The sequence below is a fragment of the Natrix helvetica genome, assembly GCF_964273705.1.
Source record: "Natrix helvetica genome assembly, chromosome: 4".
Lineage (NCBI taxonomy): Eukaryota > Metazoa > Chordata > Lepidosauria > Squamata > Natricidae > Natrix > Natrix helvetica.
The window spans coordinates 93822294-93846725 of NC_138550.1; the positions used below are offsets into that span (position 1 = coordinate 93822294).

Sequence of the window (24432 nt, forward strand, 5' to 3'; positions counted from 1 at the left end):
AGTTTAAGATAACATCTATCAGACAGACCTATCAGTTTAGCTACAGTACAGCAGTGGGGATTACAGAAGAACTGGGTACTGAAATAGAAAAGCAAAAGCAAAATCATAAGCCGCTCAGAGTCGCTTCAATTGTGAGATAGGCAACAAATACATTTAATAATTAAAATTTAATGAATATTTAATTCTCAAATGGAAGATCATACTGGAGGAAAGATAAATTAAATTATCTAAAAATTAATTTAAACAACATGAAATAGCAAAAACATAAGAATGTGAGGATCAACATAATGAAAAATATTGGCTTAGCACCAGAAAAATAGAAGAAGCTTTGGAAATCATAAAGAATCAAATAGTAGTAGTAGCTGGGAAAATTGAATGCTATGAGACATGAGTCACCCAATTTATCTGCTATTTCAATCAGAAATAGCAATAGAAATTCTGAATCTTGAAAATCAAAAAGGAAACAATCAAGTTTCTGCGAGAAATTCAGAAAGACTATAATACAAATGCTGGATGGATAAATGAATTTGAACATGAATTTAGTGTGGGGGGGGGAAATGGAACAACTAATCACAAAAGCAGAAATGATTAAAACTTGAGGGAAATGGATTAAAATCTGTACATCTGGAAATCAGTTGCATGACTTGTTTCAAACATCTGACTAGCTTGCATCCAATTATAGCTAAATACCTTAATGAAGTATTGCATGAAGTAGTCCTCAGCGACTGGTTAGTAAGTGTCAGAATTTATCTGATTCAAGAAGACCCAGGGAAAGGGACACTAAAGGAAACTATGTGATAACACGCATGCTTAAAATGTTTAAATAACGTGCATAATAGTGGATAATAATTGCATAACGTGCATAATATGTTTTAAAAATGTTTAAATAATGTGCATAATAATTATAATCTAAGATTATTTGGAAGAAAAATATCATTAAAGTAAAATGGAAAAGAAATAAAAGGAAAGGCAGAGGTACAAAAGATTAACTTTTGGTTGATGAAATGGTTTTGGAGAACTGCAAAAGCCCCAAAACCCCCACAATTTTAATATGGTCTGGAAAGTTTATAAAAAGGAATTTGATTATCACATAGTTGAATTATCAAATGTTTGCAGTAACTAGGGTCAATAAAAACATTAAGCAATTTATAGGAAAAATAATGAGGCAATGGAAGCTGGTTGGAAATGAAAAATGTCAATATTAGGAGAGACATCTTCCAGGGTGACTCATTTTCTTTCTTTGTTATATAAAAAGTTTTTATTTTTAGACAAACATAAACAAAATAAAAAACATAAAGCCATAAGTATAATCTTTATTGTCATTGTACTTAAATACAACAAAATTGGTTTTAACTTCACTGGTGCAAAATTATAACAGAAACGAAAAAAGAAAGAAAATTTTTAAAAAACCTAGCGTGTGCATGGAGTGATTGTCGTTGTATTTAAAAGTCTCGCAGCCCAAGGACAGAAACTATCTTTAAACCTGTTTGTTCGGCTGGCTATACTTTGATGTCTTCTGCCTGATGGTAGAAATGCAAAGAGACACTGACCAGGGTGTGAATCATCTCTGAGTATCTTCCTTACTCTGCTAAAGCAGCGAGATCTGGCAATGTCATCCAGGAGTGTCAGAAGGCAACCAATGGTTTCTTGTGCCGAATTCATCAGTCTCTGTAGGGCCTTCCTGTCCGCAGTTGTTAAACCAGCATTACCATACTGTAATACAATATATGAGGACACTTTCTATGATGGACTGATAGAAAGAGGTCATCAGCCATTGTTCCACCTTGTTTTTTCGCAGGACTCTAAGGAAATGAAGTCTCCAATCACCAGAGACATGTTGTTTTTCCAGGTGAGATCTTGACTAATAAGTACTTCCAAGAATTTAAAAGAGGACATCCTCTCCACACAGCCCCCCTCGATATACAGTGGGGCAGGTTCCTATCTGTGCTTCCGGAAATCTAGCACCATCTTCTTTGTCTTACTAGTATTTAGATGTAAGTTGTTTCTTGAGCATCATGCGGATATCTTCTGGACTTCTTCCCTGTATGCTGATTCGTCCCCTCCAGTTATGAGACCCAGAACTGTTGTGTCGTCTGCAAACTTTATTATGATGTTGGATGGATCAGAGGATATGCAGTCATATGTATACAGCGAGTATAGGTATGGGCTGAGCACACAGCCCTGAGGGGAGCCTGTGCTGAGCTTCAGCGTGGAAGATGTAAAGGACCCAACCCTTACTGTTTATGGACGATCCATCAGGAAGTCTTTGATCCATTCACAAGTGAGGGGAGGGAAATTCAGGTCAGTCAACTTTTCAATGAGAACTCCTGGTAAGATGGTATTAAAGGCCGAGCTATAGTCTATAAAAAGCATTCTGACATAATTCCCAGATTTCTCAAGGTGGCTCAGTGCAATGTGTAGAGCAGTTGTGATGGCGTCCCCTGTCGACCTGTTGCTTCTATAAGCAAACTGATGTTGATCAAAATTTGTTGGAAGACAAGACCTGAGGTGTTGTAGGACCAGTCTCTCAAAGCACTTCATCACTATAGACGTCAGTGCAATGGGTCTATAGTCATTCAAGCTTTTTATGGCTGCTTTCTTCGGAACTGGGATAATTGTGGCTGCTTTCAAGCATGATGGGACTCTAGCCTGTTGCAGGGAGAGGTTAAAAATCCTTGTCAGGATCCCTGTTAATTGGTCAGCACAGGTTTTTACCATTTTCCCCATCACACCGTCTTGACCTGCAGCTTTGTTGAGATTTACAGCCTTCAGATCAGCTCTCACTTGATGTTCATCCAGGGTGAGTGGCTGGAGGTCAGAGGGCCTTTGGGCTAGAGCCACAGAAACTGATCTTTTGACCTCAAAGTGGGTGAAGAAGCTATTTAGCTTCTCTACTAGCAGGGCATTAGCATTGACTATTTTTTTCGTATTGCCCTTATAGTTGGTTAGGTGTTGTAGTCCCTGCCACACCTGTCTTGAGTTATTATCTTCCAGATACTTCTCTACCTTTTGTTTGTATTTCTGTTTAACCGCCTTAATGCCTCTTCTCAAGTTTGCCCTGGCTTCATTGTATTTGTCTTCGTTTCCTGCCTTGAAGGTAGAGTTTCGGGCTCTCAGAAGTGATTGCACTTCTGTTGACATCCAGGGTTTATGATTACTGTAAACTCTGATGCGCTTATTCACTGTTACATTGTCTGTGCAAGTTTTAATGTATGAGAGTACAGTGTCAGTGAATTCTTGCAGCTCCAAATGTTCAAATATACTCCACTCGGTAGTCTCAAAGCAGCCCTGCAAAGTGCTCCCTCTGGCCAGTTTTTGACAGCTTTCAAGACTGGTCGTATCCTTTTCCTAAGGGGGATATACTTTGGGCACAATAGCAGAGAGATGTGGTCAGACGTACCCAGATGGGAGAGGGGGATTGCTCTATATGCCTGTCTTAAGTTTGAGTACATATGGTACATATATAATCACATATTAACAAATCAAAAATATTTATATACATTATTATTATACCTCATTTATTTGACAATCACCATTATTCTTCATTTTCCACGAGATATATTGGGATCATTTGCACCATAGCGATTCAATATATCATCTCAGATAGTTCCAGTAGCAAAATATTTTTATGTTATATTCTATATCATTCAATTGTTCTTATATTTACCACATTCTCAAGTAACTTTCATTTCCATATTTTTTAATCTAACCACGAATAAAATAAATCCCATATCCTATAAAACTGTTTATCTTGTTCTCTTTCAAATGTCAATTTACTCATTTCAGCACATTCCATTATTTTATGAATAACTTCCTCCTGCATTAGTATTTTCTCATTTCTCCAATTTTTAGCAAATACAATTCTAGCTACTGTTAGCACGTTCACAACCAAATATTTCAGTTCTCTATTACATGTTTCCGGTATAATTCCCAATAAAAAGACTTCTGGTTTAAAGTCTATGTGTTTGTGTATCATTTTCTCCAAACAAGTGTGGATTTTAGTCCAGTATCTTTTAGCTTCTGTGCAAGTCCACCACATATGATAATATAAACCCGGTATCTGATGACATTTCCAGCACTTTTCTGATTTGTTCTTGAACATTCTTGCTATTCTCATCAGGGGTAGATGCCACCTGTAAAATATCTTATACAAATTTTGTTTGTATGCTGTTGACATTGTCATTTTATAATTTTGAGACCATAATTTGAATGCATTTGGATCAATATTAAAGGTTGTGGGGGAAATGACATTACCATAGGTCTATACTACAGGCCACCCAACCAAGCAGAGGAAGTAGATGAACTTTTTGCTAGTCAGCTAACTAAGGTATGTAGGAAGCACACCACAATAGTAATGGGAGATTTTAACTACCCTGATATCAACTGGGAAACAAACTCTGCACCAAGTGGAAGATCCAACAGGTTCTTAAGAAACCTAGCAGACAACTTTGTTTTCCAAAAAGTAGAGAAGGGAACAAGGGGATCAGCCATATTGGACTTAATCCTCACTAACAGAGAGGAAATGATAGAAGGTGTTTAAGCCATAGGAACCCTGGGGGCAAGTGACCATGCAATATTGGAATTCAACATTATCCAAACACAGGTAGTAGAACAAAGCCAAACTAGAGTCTTGGACTTTAAGAAAGCTAATTTCAATAAACTTAGAGAGAGCTTGGGAAAAATTCCATGGATGAGAATCCTCAAGGGGAAAACAACTCAAGAAGCTTGGGAAATTTTGAAAAATGAGATTACAAAAGCCCAGTCTAGCACAATACCAATGAAGAAGAAAAATATCAGCTCCCAAAAGAAACCAGCATGGCTGCATAAAGAACTATCTGACAAACTGAAAGACAAAAAAGGTAAGTATAAAAAGTGGAAGGAGGGGGACATAACTAAGGCAGAATATCAGCAAATAGCCCAAGCCTGTAAAGATGAAGTGAGGAAAGCTAAGGCTCACAATGAAGAAAGGCTTGCCATAAAAGTAAAAATTAACAAAAAAAGCTTCTTCCAACATGTTAAAAACAAGAAAAAAGTTAAGGAAACAATTGGTCCATTGCTAGGAGAAAGTGGCAAGAAGGTGACAAACAACAGGGAGAAAGCAGAACTATTTAACTCATGTTTTGCACCTGTCTTTACACAAAGGGATAAAACAGTCCAACCTGTCAAAAGCAGCACCACAAAAATCAGATTAGGAACACAAATTGAAATAGGGAAGAAAATGGTAAGTGAGCACCTGTCTACCCTAGATGAGTTCAAATCACCAGGACCGGATGGATTACACCCCAGGGTTCTCAGAACCACTGAATTATATCTTTGAGAGATCCCGGAACACCGGGGAACTACCAGAGGACTGGAAAAGAGCTGATGTGGTTCCCATCTTCAAAAAAGGGAAAAAAATAGATCCAGGAAACTACAGACCTATCAGCCTGACCTCAATACCAGGAAAGATTCTGGAAAAAATAATCAAGCAACGAATTTGCGAACACCTAGAAGCAAACAAAGTAATAGCCAAAAGCCAACATGGATTTGTCAAAAACAGATCATGCCAGACTAATCTTATTGCATTCTTTGATAATGTGACAAAATTAATGGACCAGAGGAATGCCGTTGATATAGTTTACTTGGACTTCAGTAAGGCTTTTGATAAGGTAGACCATAACCTACTACTAGATAAAGTAGAAGAATGTGGGTTAGACAGCATCACCACCAGATGGATTCATAACTGGCTGACCAACCGCACTCAACGTGTAGTCCTCAATGGAACTGTATCTACATGGAGGGAAGTATGCAGTGGAGTACCCCAAGGCTCTGTTTTAGGCCCAGTACTCTTCAACATCTTCATCAATGATTTGGATGAGGGAATAAATGGGGAACTCATCAAATTTGCAGATGACACCAAGCTGGCAGGAATAGCCAACACTCCAGAAGATAGGCTTAAGATACAGAAGGATCTTGACAAACTTGAACATTGGGCACTATCTAATAAAATGAAATTCAATGGTGAAAAGAGTAAGGTTCTACATTTAGGCAACAAAAACGGAATGCACAGGTACAGTATAGGTGGTACCGTGCTCAATAGTAGTAACTGTGAGAGGGATCTTGGCGTTCTAGTGGACAACCATTTAAATATGAGCCAGCAGTGTGCAGCAGCTGCCAAAAAAGCCAACACAGTTCTAGGCTGCATCAACAGAGGGATAGAATCAAGATCACGTGAAGTGTTAATACGACTTTATAATCCCTTGGTAAGGCCACACTTGGAATACAGCATTCAGTTCTGGTTGCCACAATGTAAAAAAGATGTGGAGACTCTAGAAAGAGTGCAGAGAAGAGCAACAAAGATGATTAGGGGACTGGAGACTAAAACATATGAAGAATGGTTGCAGGAACTAGGTATGTCTAGCTTAAGAGAAAGAAGGACTAGGGGAGACATGATAGCAGTGTTCCAATATCTCAGGGGTTGCCACAAAGAAGAGGGAGTCAAGCTATTCTCCCAGGCACCTGAGGACAGAACAAGAAACAATGGGTGGAAACTAATCAAGGAGAGAAGCAACTTAGAACTGAGGAGAAACTTCCTGACAGTTAGAACAATTAATCAGTGGAACAGCTTGCCTCCAGTAGTTGTGAATGCCCCAACACTGGAAGTCTTTAAGAAGATGTTGGATAGCCATTTGTCTGGAACGGTATAGGGTTTCCTGCCTAGGCAGGGGGTTGGACTAGAATACCTCCAAGGTCCCTTCCAACTCTACTATTGTATTGTATTGTATTGTATTGTATTGTATTGTATTGTATTGTATTTCTGCCACTTATCTAGGTCGATCCCATGTTCAAAGTTTTTCCCCCACGCTATCATAGGTTGTTTAACTTGTTCTTCTTCTAGCTTAACCTCTAATAAGTATCCATATAGTTTTTAAATTCCCTTTTCATCACTATCTGTCAAAATTTTATCTAACTCAAGTCATTTTATCATGGAAACCTTCCGTTTTAAGATCTTCTACATATCTAGACTTTATTTGCACATATGAAAACCAATTCATCTTTATTCCTTCCTGTTCTAATTTTTGCATAGATTTAAGTTCACCCTCTGCATTATTTCACCATATCTAACTGTTTGTTCCTTTTTATATATTACTGGATATGAAAATGCTTCAATAGTTGATAACCAGACTGGAATTTTTAAGTAATGTTTTAACCTTCTCCCAATTTAATAGCAAAGCCTCCCATATATAATGTCTTCTAAAATACCACTGCATTTTAATTCCCTTGTACCATAAGAAAGCATGCCATCCCAACAACAAATCATGTCCTTCTGTAGTCAGTAATCTAGAATTTCTTAATGTTATCCACTCCTTGACCCACATTAAGCTTGTTGCCTGATAGTATAAGTCCCTGTTAGGCAGACCAAATCCTCCTCTTATTCTAGCATCTTGTAACAATTTTAATTTTATTCTTGCTTTCTTTCCTTGCCAAATATATTTCAACACTATTTTATTTAAGTCGTCAAAATAATCTTTCACAAGTCTAATTGGAATTGTCAGAAAGAAATATAAAATTCTGGGCAATATATTCATTTTGATTGTAGAAATTCTCCCTATCATTGATAGTTGTTAATTTTCCCATTTTTCAAATCTGTTGCAATCTGCCATTTTCTTTCTTATTTGTCACTGCTATGATACCACTTTTTTTCCCCAAATCATTTTTTTAAATTTCCAGTAATAAACATACATAATTTGTGGACATTGCATTGACTGGGTCAAATCTTTTTTAGACAACAACAATAATGGACTGGCTGAACTGGAAAACTTTGGAAAATGAACTGGAAAAAAATCGCAAAATACTGCGATCTGGCCATCAAAACTACCCAATTATGGATGAAACATGTAATAGTAATACCCATTGTCATCGCTACTCAGAACATTGTATATTTTAAGAAGGTACTTGGTTGATACCTAGGACGCTGGCAGCAACCCGTATCAACCATTAGCACCAGTCAATGGTATTTGTGATGCATTTTTAAATGTTCAGTTGGCTGAATTTCATGTTAAATGAATAAAGTAAATAATAATAAAAACAGGCTGTGAAAATGGAGAACAATATAATAACAACAGAAACACAGGCTGAATATAAGCGGAAACAGCTGGATGACAAGATTAAATAGATGGAAAACCAAAGCTTTGCATGGACAGCACTTGAAAAACATTGAAGGAAAATGTGATAACAAATTGACGGATATGGCTTAAGATGAGAACCATCAAGAAAGAAACGGAAGGTTTAATACTTGCTGCTCAAGAACAAGCACTACAAACTAATGCCATGAAAACGAAGATACATTTCTGTGTCTCTTCTTTGTGCAGCACATTCATTGGAGTCCGTGATACTGAAGACTGGCAAGAACAGTCATCTTCCTTCTGTAAGTAGCTCTTTTATTGTTTTTGTACTTATTTTAATCTTATTGTAGTTCATCTATTGGGGCAAAGAATTCAGTGACATCATCTTGGCCACTCCCACCAGGTCACATGCCTGGCAAGCCACTCCCACAAAGGAGGCCACACCCACAGAGTAGGTTCCAAAAAAAATTGAAACCCACCACTAAGATATATGAAGTGTGTTGCTGCCCTCGATTTTCCACTATTCAGCTTTATAGGGTGCACACAGGTTTTAGTATTCTTCAAAAACCATGGCCTTTTTCCAAAATTACAAATGCCCAACCTTTCTTGCCTTCCCACATAAAGGAGTTGTCCCATTGTTTCCGTAGTCCATTTTCAACAATGGAAATGTTTGCTAAGGTGCAGTTTTCTGAACCATATATAATAGTATTCAAGTGTGTTAATATAGAGATTCAAGACAAGCTTGATTCCTGAGGATTATATCCACAAGTCTATTTGTCAGCCTCCCAAATAGGCCAAAATCAGACAGAAAAACAAGATGAGCCAAATTCTACTTTATTGTAGAGCTACATTAGCAGAATCTTGCAAGTCTGAAAATACAAATATTATATTGTCTTTTATCACCTGAAAAGCTTGGGTGGATTCTTTGTTTCTTCTCTTCTGTTATTTAGCTGTGGACTTTCCCTCCATCTGTTTGTTCCCTACCAACATCTCTTCCCCTCCCCATTGCCACATACCACTACAGTTGTCTTCACCACCATACAAGTGACTTTCTTCCAGGATGTTTTGATAAACTTCTCAGTCTAACGAAAGGCCCCCGATTTCCTGGCAGCCTGCCATCAAAATACTTAACCAGCTAAATGCTTTCCATTTCTTTTTCTGTACTTTCTTACCTAAATTCCACAATATGAAAATAAGCTTATTTGAGAGGAAAACCAGAAAGGAAAGGTACAGGTAGTCCTCAGCTTACAACCATTTGTTCAATGTTCAGTTAGCCCAGCAGTGAAAAAATGGACACACAACCAATTCCCAAAGTTCTGGCCATTGCACCTTGCAGTCACGTGATCACAATCCAGGTGATCATACTTAACTCATGACTTCTGCATTGCAGAGCACTGAGGACAGGAAATCAAAATCCCACTGCAGGAAAGATCTCAAATTGCTCCAGTATCACTCACACCTGAAGTATCTTAGTGCCCACATTAGTTGGGCTTCCCCAACTCATCTGACCTTTACTGGGCATCCCACACTCTTAATTTGTTAAAACCTCCATGTCCTGCAGTTGTGAGTTATCGGATCAGTTGGGATTGCCATCACCGAGAAGCTAAACCAATTTTGTTGTATATATGATGTACAATGATAATAAAGGCTATTATTATTATGACTGTATGGATAGGTAGTTAAATTCTTAAGTCACACAATTCTAAAATTGAGTTGAATAGTAATCAGAACAATCTTCTCACTAGCCAGGCATTATCCACTTCACTGATGCTAAAATATAGTTCCTATCATGTGGCAAAAGGGCCCAAATTAAAACTACCAAGCTACCAGAAACTGCAAGTTTGAACAAGAGGAATGATGGAATGTTGCCTTGTCAAAATTTTCCAATTGTTTCTTCACCCATGGGGAAACAGGATGGAGTCCTACATTTTGGAAGCTTCAAAATTCTAGTCAGTGGATGAAAAAAACTAGTGCTGCTCTATTGGTACTAAGAATTTATGGGTACAACTCTCACTTGGGAATCATTTGGCCGGGAAAAAAATGCACTAATTTTATCATAAATACATATTTAATACCAAATTTATTTTAGTTTAGATTTTATATCATTTGAGAACTTTGGTGAGCTACAGTTTCTATGGTAAAAGTGCTGAATATTTAGTAATATGCACATATAGCAGTACTGTAGTGAATCTGAAATTTTATAGCTGTTTTCAAGACCTTATATTTTTCAAAACAAATATATTGCAATAGGCACAGGAAGCAAGCTGTGAAAAATTGAAGGAAAATGGCAGGACATAGATTAGGAAAAATCAGGTTCAAAATCGCACTCCACGCGGAATTCACTGGGTGATTTGGGGCTAATCTTCCCTTTCAGCACAATCTACTTCACAGGGTTGTTCATGGGATATTATGACATGTGATCCTTGCACTTTGGCTTGAGTTCCCAGAGAAAAGGAAGGATATAAAGGCAATAAATAAATGCATAAACGGGATAGTAAACAAATCTGAGAAAATGACATGATGATAACGTACATGACTTTAACAACTTGGGCATGTTCTCAAAAGTTCCTTTCTTGAGATTTCAAAGTATAATTTCCACAGTCATATTGAGCAAAATAGTCCATATATTTAAAGTTATATATGATTCTAACATTAGAAATGTAAACTAAAGGCATCTTGCAACTTATTCCATCCAGCGACAAATTTCAACCATTCCTACGATTTCAGAAAGTACACAAAATACAGACATGAGAAGGAAATAAAACCTCTTAAGATGACCATATAGTACTTTACACAGACATTTGCAACACATAAGCATCTACAAGATACATTTCCATAACAGAAATGCAATTTGTGTTACACAGATATTACAGCACTCACTTATCTACAACCAGGGCAAAATTCCAAGGCACAAATTCAGTGCTGTCATGGCTGCATTTGAACACAATTTGATATGATGAGAACAATGTCCTGGATTTGCATATTTCCTTTTCCTCCCTCACAACCCTGGCCAAAATTTTGGAAGTTTCTGCTTCTTATTAACCAGAGCCTAATGTTTCCTGAATCTTAAATTCTGATTAATTTTAACTCCGGCATATTTAATAAAACAGCTTCATTATCCATGGTTTGAAGCTTGCTTATTTTAAAGCATGTATAAGATTAATTATAATTGGTTGATTTTGGATGACAAGGTAGACTGCAGTTAAAGTAATCCAGAAGCAAGAAACTTGTAACTGCACCTTCCGTTATATTATATGGAAGGAGGAAGACTTTAAGCCTGAGGTTCAGTAAAACTTTTTTTTAATGTGATGTTGAAACTGGCCGCTCTAATGTTATAGATCACATTAAGAATTTCTTTAAAATGCATACTTTTTAACAAAAGGCTTTGGGAACAAAACGTGCACTGTGCTTAATTTTTAATATAAGTTTATCTATTAAACTAACAATATAGATTTCCTTTCTAATTTTTTTAAAGGTAGATCTTGAAGAACAGCATCTCCCCTGAGCATCCTTGGGAAGTTCAGGCTGTTTAGCACGTTGTTCCAAGAACTTCTTCTTCAAAATGAAGGTCAGTTCAGAAAATAACTTCTGTCAAGCAATGGCTGGCTAAAAACACGGATTTCCGATTTCTCCATAGAATTTTAATAGAATATGTACCTTGCTTGGTTTAAATTCCTACAGAGAATAAAGCAAGATGAAACTCGGCAGGAAGAGAAATTGTCTCACACACTATTTACATTTCAAGTCTATTCTCTGGTAGGTTGCACAGTGAGTGTCTGTGAGTTATTCAGAACAATGCTTGATGTTTTTAAGGCAATACCATATTGCAGAAATAATAATAAAAAATCTGAACTTCAATTCTGCATTCAGTTAAGTATTGACCTTCAGTGCCTTCTCCCTTCTGAAACCCTAATTGATTGGAACATTCTAATCATATGCATTACCAAGTTCCAGATGATAATTCAAGAGAGAACATTTGTTTTGCAAGCAAATTCACTGATTATAAAAATCAACACTTGACAACCAAATAGAATTCAGTTTTAAAAAAAATACTCTTGAAGTATTTTTAGACCAAGAGGAGCTTATAAATACTTCTGACTAGGGGTAGCATATATTATTTCTTACTGAGAAATTCTCCAAAGGGGCTGTCAAATGTTTAAATATATATACCACATTTGTCCTTTTTTTTTGCCAACAAGTCCTATTATTGTGCCCCCAGTAAATGACATTTAATAGATATTTTTGGAAAGTGATATACATAAGCCCGAAGATCTTTACAAGAGGCTCTTTAGTTCATATGCAAAAGAAGGAATGAGCAATCTATTTATTGGCAACATAGAGGCAATAATGCCAAATAAAGAAATAATAGGATTAGAGAGCGGGTTGGATTAGCCTTCCTGTCCAAAATCTTCTGTGAACTTCTTTAGTTTTTCCAGGTCCTGCTCATTTACTGTTGGTTTTGTGTTGGCTAGTGACCTCAGCATATCAGCCTGTGCATAAATGAAAGGAGAGTTAAGAGCTGCACATTTCTCCATCACACATATTCATATAGATAGCACACACACCACAATTACATGAGTTATAGCATGGGAGAAGGAAGCAAAAGAAGCTATAAAAATGAAAAAAACCTCTAAATGTCTAACCCTTTCCCTCTCAATTATTCAAATAATTACCACAAATCAAAAAATTAACGACGTTATTGGAAATTTAACAATACAAGATACCATGAAATATATCACACTTACTTTGTATTACCAGTTACAGGTAATCCTCAACTTACAACTGTTCATTTAGTGACAGTTCGACCGTTTTTCAGCCCTGAAAAAAGTGATGCATGACTGTTTTTCACACTTACAGCCATTGCAGCATCCCCATGGTCACATGATGAAACTTCAGATGCTGGGCAGCTGGTTCATGTTTATGATCCTTGCAGTGTCCCAGGGTCATGTAATCACCTTTTGCAACCTTCTGGCAAGCAAAGTCAATGTGGAAGCCAGATTCACTTAACAACTGTGTTACTAACATAACTGCAGTGATTCACTTAACAATTCTGGCAAGAAAGGTCACAAAATGGAGCAAAACTCATTTAACAACTATCTTGCTTAGCAACAGAAATTTTAGACTGAACTATTTTCTGAAGTCGAAAACTAACCATATTACTAATATAACAACTGCAGCGATTCACTTAACAACTGTGGCAAGAAAGGTCGTAAAATAGGACAAAATTCACTTAACAAGTGTCTCACTTAGCACCAGAAATTTTGGGCTCAATTGTGGTCATACGTTGAGGATTATCTGTACTTAGAAGATGCATTGCTGTAAAATGATTTCATTGATTCAATTTAATAGCAGAACCCTCTGCCTCTACTCAGAAGCAAGGTTTCCTTAAGTAGTTTATTTTCAAGTACTTACTTATATACTACTACCTAAACATTTCCAACCAGCACTCACATTTCACAATGCTTTGCTACTTTGTATGTTACAGCCCAAAGGGTTGTAGATTTCATTCTTCCTTAACTCAGAATTTTAAAATACTCCGAACTGGAGAAAGGTTTCAAAATGCAAATTTATAGGAAAATAAAATAACTACGGGATATTTTACTATGGATAGTTAATTCTATTGCAAACAAAGTTAAGTGAAGAAGTTACCACAGAAATTCTAGGGAGACTAGATAACCCCCCCCCCCCTCGGTGGCTTAAGTTAGCCTCTTAAAAGATGAAATCAAAATACATTTGTAATCAATGAAAAAAGTATTTTTCAAAAGCAAGAGAGAGTGAGGGAAATAATAAGCAGATAAAGGATCTCATTGGATTTAATAGGGGCACAAAGAAGTGGGAAAAGCATGTCCCAATAAAAAAAGAAAGAAAAGAAAAGAATGGAGCAGACAGGCAGCACGATGAAAGAAAAAAAGTTTATTACAGGAGGAAAATATGATAAGAAAAGAAAAAGGAAAACTTGGCTGAGGACACAAAAGGAAATCCTGAAGAAGGTACGACAAATAGTACAGCAAAAAGTTATTTTAAAAATTGGGAAGAAAAGATATATAAATAGCAGAGAGAGAAAGGAGAAGTTCAGATATTAGGATTTAAGATTCTTTAAACATAAATGGAAAGCAAAATAAAATTGGTAGATATGGGGGGGGGGGAAGGTGAAGAATGTTTGTAAAGCATATGCTATTGTGAACTTTAATTAACTGCAACAATGAAATGTAATATGTATGTATGGTATAGAAAGGATTGCAAGCAAAAAAGAATTAAAGGTAAATTAACTAAGGTGAATAAAGATAGTAGGCTAGCTGATATGTATTAATAATGGATGGTGAAATGATTGTGCCTGGTTACAAATAAGAAAAACATTAGTTGGGAAAGTTATCAGAGGAGGGGGGAAAATGGAGGGAAAATGTGGAAATACGCCTAATAATATATAGTTAAAATTATAAGATGAGACAAAATAGGGGTGCTTAATGATGTAAAAGTATGTAACCGCATTATGAGGATAGCGGGAAATTTGAATCCATCTTGCACTGCGTCCAAAAAATAGGTTGTTACCGGGCGGGCGGGGGGGGGGGGGGAGGGAGATGGAATTCGTATTAAGGTATACCTCTAAAATAAACTTTAACTTTAACTTTAATTTGATTTCTAAACCGCGCCCTCTCCCAGAAGGGACTCAGGGCGGTGTACAGTCATATTTAAAACACAGTAATATACATAGATATAAATATAAAATAGATATAGGTGTGGCTGGAGGAGGTAACATATAATTTACTGTACAATAATAGTTAAAGATCAAATTAAAATTTAAAAATTTAAAAATGCATTAAAACTACCCCTAAAAACTATCCCGGGATAAAATGTTTGCCAGGAGGTATACAATGGGACTATAAATGGGCCAGGCCAGCTAATTGGAACAGGTGGGTCTTGAGTTTCTGTTGGAAGGAGCGGAGATCGGTAGTAGTTCTGATATCGGGGGTAGGTCATTCCAGAGGGTTGGGCCCATCACAGAGAAGGCTCTACTCCTGGGCGCCGCCCATTGGCATTGCTTAGTGGACGGTACCCGGAGGAGTCCCTTCCTGTGGGAGCGAATTGGTCGCAGGGATGTATGAGGTAGGATGCGATCCCGCAGGTAACTAGGTCCTGTGCCATGGAGCGCTTTGAAGATGGTAATCAACACCTTGAAACGCACCCGAAAGACCACAGGCAGCCAGTGCAGCTCGCGCAGGAGGTGTTATGTGGGAGTACCTGGTACTCCCCATGATAGCCCGCATTCTGAACTAGCTGTAGTCTTCGGGTGCATCTCAAGGGGAGCCCCATGTAGAGAGCATTGCAGTAGTCCAAAACTAGCAATATGGAAAATATTTTTTTCCTTTTTTCTTTGGGAATATAATTATTAATGCCATTGATATTAAATGGGATTTGCTAAAAGGCGGAAATACACATGTAAAATAGAGAATGGAAGGGAGATAAAGAGAGGGAAAGAGAGAGAAAGGAGACAGGAGAGAAGGAAGTAGAAGGGACGGAAAGAGCAGGAGAGAGGGAAGGTGTGGAAAGAGAGAAGAGGAGAGGGAGAGAGCAAGGGGAAGTAGAGAAGAGAGAGAAGGCAGAGGGAAGAAGGAGGTAGGGGGGAGAAGAGAAGAGCCGAAGATGAAATAGACTATAATATAGTGTATGGAAAGCAGAAGAGCAAATAAAAATGGAAGAGGCTTAATGGCAAAATGAATTGATATATTATTGAATAATCAAAAATGTTCGTTAAGATGTATTGGTAGGTATACTTTGGATTACATTATATGTATGTTAAAAAATAAAAAAAACTTGGCAAAAAAAAGAAAAAAGTCTTTTTCATCATTGTTTAAAACAGCTTTCTTTTTCTGAACAAGTTTTTTGGTTGGTGAGATTATTGTTATGTGTCATGTCACCTCAATGAGGGAGGACATTTCTCCTGGAAGAGCAGGTCTGCTGATTGAATGGGAAACAAAGATATGTGACAGGTAATTTAGGAACCCAAAGGTGATTCAAATCTGCAGCCTCTGCATAGAAATACAAAATCCAGTTTGAATATCTGGCCTTTTAAAAAGCAATGCTAGTGGAACTAATGGCACACCTGGGAGATTAAATTATGTGCCTATGAATGCTTCCAACCAGTATATTAAATTACATTACATCATTCTGTGTTTTGTAATTTAAAAAAAACATAAAATAGCCCATCATCTTGCTATGGATCAGCAATACTTTTTTAGGTCTTTGAAACAGAAGGTAGATAAGAGTTCAGAAAGTCTCTATTGAGCCCTAAAGAAAGAACAGATGGACATGTTTGTACTGCTAATTTTGTACTCTGCATTTGAAGCTCTTGCTCCAAATTAAATGTTGCATATGCTTCTTTACTTGAATTCTCTATATGGTTTTTCTTTGGGGAAGGGTGTGTTTTCAAATCGGCTTTGACCTTAGGCAATCAACGGAGGGGTTTTTGGCAGCATTTTCAAAAGACATTTGCTAGTGTCTTGCTCCTAGAGAGGGAGTGACTAGATTAAGATATTCCACTGGTATTGTGCCCAAGCCAGGGCAAGAACTGATGATCTCCCAATTTCTATCTTGGTGCCATGGTCTTAATAGATGCTTAATGTTAGTATATACAATGAGAACAATTATTTATCATTTCCATTAGGTTCCAGAAAATGTATTTGAAAGCTTAGTTATACTTTGGTTCACTGAAATCAAGTGGACGTTAGATTGATCTATCTTAAAAGGACTACCTTTGATTTAAGTTGGAACATTATACTAAGTCATAATTGCTTAAGCATCGAGATACATAACACACACACAAATTAGATGGATTCATGCAATATGTGAAGCAACTGGAACACAAATTGGATTTTGAACTGATACACTATATGAACTCAGCTTCGGTCTAGATTTAGTTCAATGTTTTGAAACATAAAATACTTAAAACTATTTTTTTTTTAAGTTGAAACTTTAAGTTTTCATATAGAAGGGGGAAAAATCATAGCATTTCTCAAATCAGGCCACAATTTTAAAAAAAATCTTGTAAGTAGCATCTAAAGTTATAGTGTTTGTTTGCTTGTGTTACAACTATTATCTGGATATAATCTAGCAAGAGATAAACCCTAGAATTGGGTCAAGTTATTAAGAGGGCTGAGCTGTTCCTACTCACCAATCACCTTTGCAAAAGGCAGGTCCCCTTTAATCAACAAGGATGCCTGGAGACTTTGTGGGCAGCTGTTTAGCAACATTAGATCAGAAACTTGCCTTCTGCCTTCTCCTAGGGTACAGCCTACAGCCATGGTAGTTGCAAGTGCTCTTCCATCCAATTATTAAACCACTTACAACCCTGATAATATTATGCAAGTCCTGTCATCTACCGAAGCATAATGTTTTTGTAACTAAAATTGTAATACATATTAATTTTTCCGCTTTTGAGAGAGGCATACTATTACTTGCTTAGAAGTTGCCAAAGTATGACTGCAGGCCTTTGTATAAGTCAAGAGCTCATATTGTAAATAACTTCAATTTCTGTTCAAGAAAATTATTCTTACGTGTTAAGATGAATGAACTGATAACAATGCATTTTAAATTCAGGACAGATACAGTCATGTGAAAGAGCATGATTGGTCACTTGTTACTGGTTGCATAGTGACCGTTCAAAGTTACAATGGTCCCATCTGGGGATACTTATGACCTGTATTCAAAGTTACAATGGTGATGTGACTGTTCACAGTCAGCATATTGCCCCCAACAATCTGGGTCCTCATTTTATCAACCTTGTAAGGATGGAAGGCTGAGTCAACCTTGAGCTGGTAAGCATTGAACTGCTGGCAGTCAGCAAAATTAGCCTGCAATACTGCTTTCTAACCACTGCGCCACCAGGGCTCTTACATATTTATTATATCCCCTTCATCTATTGCTATTCTTGAAATAATAAAATATCTGTACATATTTAAATATATTGAAATATATTGAAATATATTGAAAAAGTAAAAAAAAATCAGTGGGGGGTGTACTTCTTTTTGCATATAATTTATGCATTTTTATCTATTTGAGAAAATTAAATCACTGAGTTCATACAACACATCAAGCCATAATTTAATTGGGATCCTAAAACTTTTTATGCAATAAGTCAAAGGTAGAAAATCTTTCCTTGGCTGAGGGTTACATTTAACAAATATTTTTAACAGAAACTGAAAATTAGCTTGCAGATTGGATAATCTGCAAAGAGATTATTACAAATTCACATCACTGTGTTGAGTTGCTATGCAAGTAACCTAATTCTAAATAACAATGCAGTAGGTTTTGGGTTAAGAATCTTGAATTATTAATCTTCTTTGGCCTACATTATTACATCCCATATTTCATATTCAATCTTTAGAAGCTTTATGATAGCAAAAATTCATTTAAGTTTTAAGGTTAACTCGGAATTAAGAGAATTCTTAATTATTAACTATAATAATGCTTAATTTAATATTAAGCATAAATTACATTATACAATTTAAAAAAAACTTATCTGGTACCACACTTGATTTGTGTAAAAAAGATTTTCAGTTCAATTATTAGCATTTTCAAAGACTCAAATATATAGTGGTAAATGTGTTGGCCTAGAAATAGACACCGAATTCTAGGCCTATTTTAGGCATAACTGGGTGACTCTGGGTCAGTCATTCTCTCTCTCTCTCTCTCTCTCTCTTTCTCTCTCTCTCCTCTTTCAATCAGCTCAAATGTTGTTGTGGTAGGGAAACAGGAGGCAGGATTATTAATATTATAATATTGTAATAATGTTTACAGCCATGAGTTATAATTAAAATAATAGCAACAATAACCCCAGCTTCAAAGTTTTGTCTATAGGATAGTTGTGAGCTAGAATAGTAGCCATTAGGATTTATAGATTGATACAGAATGACAAATATACACAAAAGTTTTTGATTTTCAGATATAAAAAAGGACATGCACAACACAAGAGGGAGGTGCTCAGCCTGCGCAGGGTGTATTGGGATAGGTATGGGGTTCCATTTGTTCTGAGCCAGGCATGCTTTGCAGTCCGTAAGGATTTAGAAGATACTCGAGGTTTCTGAAAGTAGGCCCTGATTGAATCTGTGATCTTTATTCTAAGATGCTATAGCAGGCCAAAGTCAAAACATTCATAGTAAATAAACACTAACCATACAAACAACAGGTTCCAGAAGTTTATCTCCTGGTACTTCCATCCATGTCATTTCAATGGCACTGGGCTCCCCTGGAGAACATGGGGTGAAGAGATCTACTAGAACATTGGGATCGGATAGCGATGGTCCTTTCACCTTTGAAACAAACAAGAATTTTGAGGTCAGGACTGAAAATATTTAGGGGCTTATACAATTAATAAGAATGGTCAGTTAATCGATATGGCATTTCATCTTTTATCTAACCAGCTTTAACACTGCTCCTAAAAAAGTTGAATATATAGAAATCACTTTGACAAAAATAGTAACTAAATGAATACAAAAATTACTTTTCATCTTTTGCCTAAGCAGCTTTCACATTATTTCTAAAAAGATTAAATATATGGAACTCTGACAAAAAACGAAACCCTATTCAAGAACAATTATTTACCAAGTTTGGAAACATATTATGAAACTCATTAGACCTTAATGAAAGAAATTACATTTGTCCTGATTAGGAAAACAACTAGAACACAGAATACTATTATACTATTATACAACAACAACAACAACTACTACTATTATTACTATTATGCCAATTGTGTCATATGGGCTTCAAAATGAATTATATCCCTTTAATCCTGGAAAAAAGAAGGCTAGTACTGAAGAGCTTTCTTACATTTGGTTAAAAATTAAAAAACAATAAACCTAGACTTATCGCTTCTGGTTCCTCGCTGAATTTCTACTTTTATGAACAATTGAAAAATAAGAAATTTGTTTGGTGGGGGGACAATAGTCTATTTACTTTACATTATTATTCATAGGGTAAGAGTAAGATCTTTTAAGTCTTTTGCTACAGAAAATTCAGTTATTTTCAATATTCTGATGTCAGCAGCACTGCAACAAGAAAAGTGAGGGAGACTGTCCAGAATTTTATTGAACTTGAAAATCTTCTAATTGATACTGAATATTTAACAGTGAACATTTAACAGTTTCTGTTAGGTATAGTCTACTACATACAACTCAGTTGAACCGAAACAGGTAAGCCTTTTATTATTAAATAGAAACAAAATGTGAATATAGTTATAGAGATGGAACAATTTCAGTGGAAAAATGACATCAAGAACACCTCAAATGCTATACTTAAGAGAAAACTGGTACAATATGTTTTATTGGTGGTATATCATTCAAGTCATAATTGGTAAATGAGTAGCTTTCCCTCCCCCCAAAAATTAACAACGCTGGAAATGGAAGAATAAATTGGATATTTCTCCCACATGGGCTAGTAATATTGTAACACTCAATAATATTACAAATTAATTTATTAAAGAATTGAATATTCTACAAGTGGACATTTTGATTAAACTTCAGTTTTAAGCCCAGAGAAAATCAGGTATATATTAGTATCAGATGAGACCACAATAAAACAGTCTAAGAAACCTCTGTCATCTTTGTACTATTGTACTGTACTTTGTACTATTCCATTCTACATGGGGCTTCCCTTGAAATGCACTCGGAGACTTCAGTTGGTCCAGAATGCGACCGCGCGGGTGATTATGGGGAGTACGAGGTACTCCCATGTGACACCTCTCCTGCGCGAGCTGCACTGGCTTCCTGTGGTCTATCGGGTGCATTTCAAGGTTCTGATAACGATCTTCAAAGCGCTCCATGGCTCAGGACCTAGTTACTTGCGGGATCGTATCCTGCCCCATACATCCCTGCGACCAATTCGCTCGCACAGAGAGGGACTTCTCCAGGTGCCGTCTACCAGACAGTGTCGGGGGGCGACGCCTAGGAGCAGAGCCTTCTCTGTGACGGGCCCAGCCCTGTGGAATGACCTCCCCCCTGATATCAGGACTACCTCTGACCTCCGCTCCTTCCGCGCAAAGCTCAAGACCCACCTCTTCCAAGTAGCCGGCCTGGCTCAACCATAGTTTTACCATATCGCTCCTGACGGGTTTTTAATTGTGTATTTTGTATTTTAATTGAGGGGATTTTAAATTGAAATTTTAATTCTATTTTATTCATCTGTTTACCTCCTCCATGCATATGTATATGTATATGTACTGTTTATATTTGTATATTTTATGTGTTTTTATTGTACGCCTCCCTGAGTCCTTCTGGAGAGGGTGCGGCTAACAAATAAAATTTATTTATTATTATTATTGCCAAAACTAATAAACACTAATATATTTCTAAGCCAAACATACCCCTTTAGTAGTAGTAAAAGAACTAAGAGGTAGTAGATGGAGAGATTGGAAAATATTGGAAGATATTTAACTCTCTCACTCGCATCTCCAACAGTTCCTCTCCCAAGAGATCTGGGATTTAGAAACAGGTCCTAATTCTTAAAACTGAAAAAAAGTTTTTAAAAAAGTTATAAAAGAAGCCCCCAACCTGTAGGAAAACTTTAGGGGGAAAATGGAGTTAATTAATGAGCTAATTGTTGCTTTCATTCATCCCCTTCTGCTTCAAGAACAGAACTTATAGAGATTGAGTTTGCTTTCCACCACTAGCACTCCAAAATTAGACTGAGGTGAGCAAAACTTGAGTTTATGCTGCATTTCAGAGACATGGAATCAGAAAACAGGTCCCTTAGGCAGTATTTTTTTTATTCTTGACAAAAAGAAAATAAATCCAGCTACTCACTTTTTTAAAATGTGTTGCTGATTGAACTTTCCTAACTGGTTGCATTAGAGCATCACGTACTATGACGCTAACATCAGCCCCTGAATAGCCATCAGTTCGCTTTCCAAGTTCCCGGTAATCTGATTCAGACAAGGTATTTTTAGTAGTCCCAAGATGAAGCTTAAACATTGAAGCTCTCGCATGATCTTCAGGTAAGGGAATATAAATCCGCTTCTCAAACCTTATTTTTTAAAAAAATCACAAATATTAACACTTATCCATGCCCATAATACAACATTTCAAATGCTGAACATGACGGTCACGCTCCTCTATTAATCTAAATTAAACAAGTTATCAAAACAATTTTTGTAAGACAGCAAATAAAGAACTAAATCTAAGGAGTCGCTTGAGGTATAACATTCCTGGATCAGCAACCAGAACTGGGAATAAGAATTAAGGCAGAATATTTCCAGTATTAATTGCCAAGTTTGAGCTTTAGTCCTCATTTCCTATTAGTCACTGCTTCCTGTTATGCAAAACTAATGTTTTCAATAGAGAAATTTGCAGTTAAATGGAACAAAGTGTTTCAACCCTGCACCGTGGTGGCACAATGGCTAGAATGCAGTATTGCAGGCTCAATCTGCTTACTGCCAACTGCCAGCAGTTCAATTCTCATCGGCTCAAGGTTGACTCAGCCTTCCATCCTTCTGAGGTGGGTAAAATGAGAACCCAGATTGTTGAGGACAATAGGTTGACTCTGTAAACTGCTTAGAGAGGGCTGTAAAGCACTGAAGCAGCATATAAGTCAAAGTGCTATGGCTATTTATTATAGGAATGTAACGTTAAACTACCCTGGTGCTCTTTTTTGATAGTGATAAAATAACACCTCATTTATGCTGATGTCAAAAAATCTTCTGTTTACATAAACAAGGAAATGCTTTAACTGTGACATAAAATCAGTTTTCCAGTCCATTCTGGCTCAAACCGTAAGAGAGAAGTCAATACCTCCTTCTTATAGCAGAATCTAGAACCCAAGGGATATTTGTAGCTCCAAGAACCAAAATTCCTTCATTGTCTGTTCCAACTCCTAAAAAACAAATGAATTTAAAAAGGGCCCATTAGTAGAATGTATAGCAAAAAGAAGTTACAAAATAAATATACCATAAAACTTTCAGCTCCACATATTATATATTAAATATGTTGATGCATGTAGCCTCATTAAACAGCATTGTATTTTATAGCCATTACGTAATATACACTCATGCTTTAAAGTACTGCAATCAACCACTTTAATAATCTTACCTTGCATCTGAACCAAAAACTCTGTTTTAATTCTCCGAGCTGCCTCACTTTCATTTTCACTTCGGGAACCACACAAAGAATCGATTTCATCAATGAAGATAATTGAAGGTTTATTTTCTCTGGCAAGTTGGAATAGATTTTTCACCAGCCTAGGAAGCAATTTAAATTATATTAAAGAAAAGGCAGTTATAAAGCATAGCAAGACAATGTTAATGTAAAATGTTAATCTATCATACGTAAGAAGGTGTTCAAAGCTTTTGCAATTAATCTAGTTTTAGTTAAGATATCAGTCATTTCAGATAAAAATGACTTTCATTCAATTGCTTTATACACAGTTTCACAAATTAAACTGTAAAGTCATAAATTCTTGGACAGCTTTTAATGATCACTAGAGCAAACATCCTTTCTGCAAAGGAGTTAGATAATTTGTGAAAAATAGTTGTTATAGGGACTGGATGGCATTAAACATTTCTTAAATAAATAATTGTGAAGGACATGTTTTGGGGAATAATCCACAAGATAAATATTTAAGACCATCTTTCCTTCTGACTCATTTTATCTTTATTCTTTAATCATCTAAACATCTTTTTATTCCCTTGTCTTATCTCTCGATTACATAAAAATTGTATAAAATTTACATTTAATTCATTCCACTGTTTTATCAAATATGGACAATGAGTGATTGAGGGGACATGGAGCCCAGTAATTAAAAGCAAAAATGCTTATTTTGATGAAAATATTATGGAATGGTTTATCTGAAAGTAGTGCTGCTGAGAGCAGAAGATAATATTTGCCGTCTTCCAGCAGAGAATACAATTGTAACAATGCCTAGTTTTGACTCAAAATCTAGACAATGTTGGTCAGACATTGAAAATTGCTGGTCAGAGAAGTAGCACATTGTTTTGCTGTCTAGTGTAAGATGACAAAAAAAATCAGTTAATTTAGCTATTCATTCAATTCTGCATTCACTCCCGCCCCACTTTCATTTTAAGATAAAATGCTATCTTAGATCCTAGCATTTTCCCATCAATGGGCATCATGAAAGATGCAAAACCATCAACTTTTATTTATACCGTAAAGACATATAAATTATTTTATAAACTCCAGTTTTACTTCTTCCTCAGTAAGAAATTCAAGATTATAAATCAGTTTTTTTCTTGTTTTTTACATGTAGCTGTCACTGAATAATTCTATAAAAATAGTAACTATTATAAAATGGGTCTTGCTACTGTGAATGATACTTGTGATAC

The 24432-nt window shown here is 36.3% G+C and overlaps 1 protein-coding gene across 1 annotated transcript in view; it reads right to left on the reverse strand.

Moving 5' to 3' along the window:
• Positions 1–8923: 8923 nt before the first annotated feature.
• The window catches only part of VPS4B (vacuolar protein sorting 4 homolog B), a 28022-nt gene continuing 12513 nt past the window's right edge, over positions 8924–24432 (reverse strand). Inside the window, exons 7-11 of the mRNA XM_081952969.1 lie at positions 23183–23331; positions 22886–22967; positions 21902–22121; positions 19274–19411; positions 8924–12595 (exon numbers count right to left, since the gene is read on the reverse strand). Of these exons, the coding sequence (XP_081809095.1) occupies positions 12494–12595; positions 19274–19411; positions 21902–22121; positions 22886–22967; positions 23183–23331 (691 nt within the window). The 3' untranslated portion in view covers positions 8924–12493. The remainder of the gene's footprint in view (positions 12596–19273; positions 19412–21901; positions 22122–22885; positions 22968–23182; positions 23332–24432) is intronic.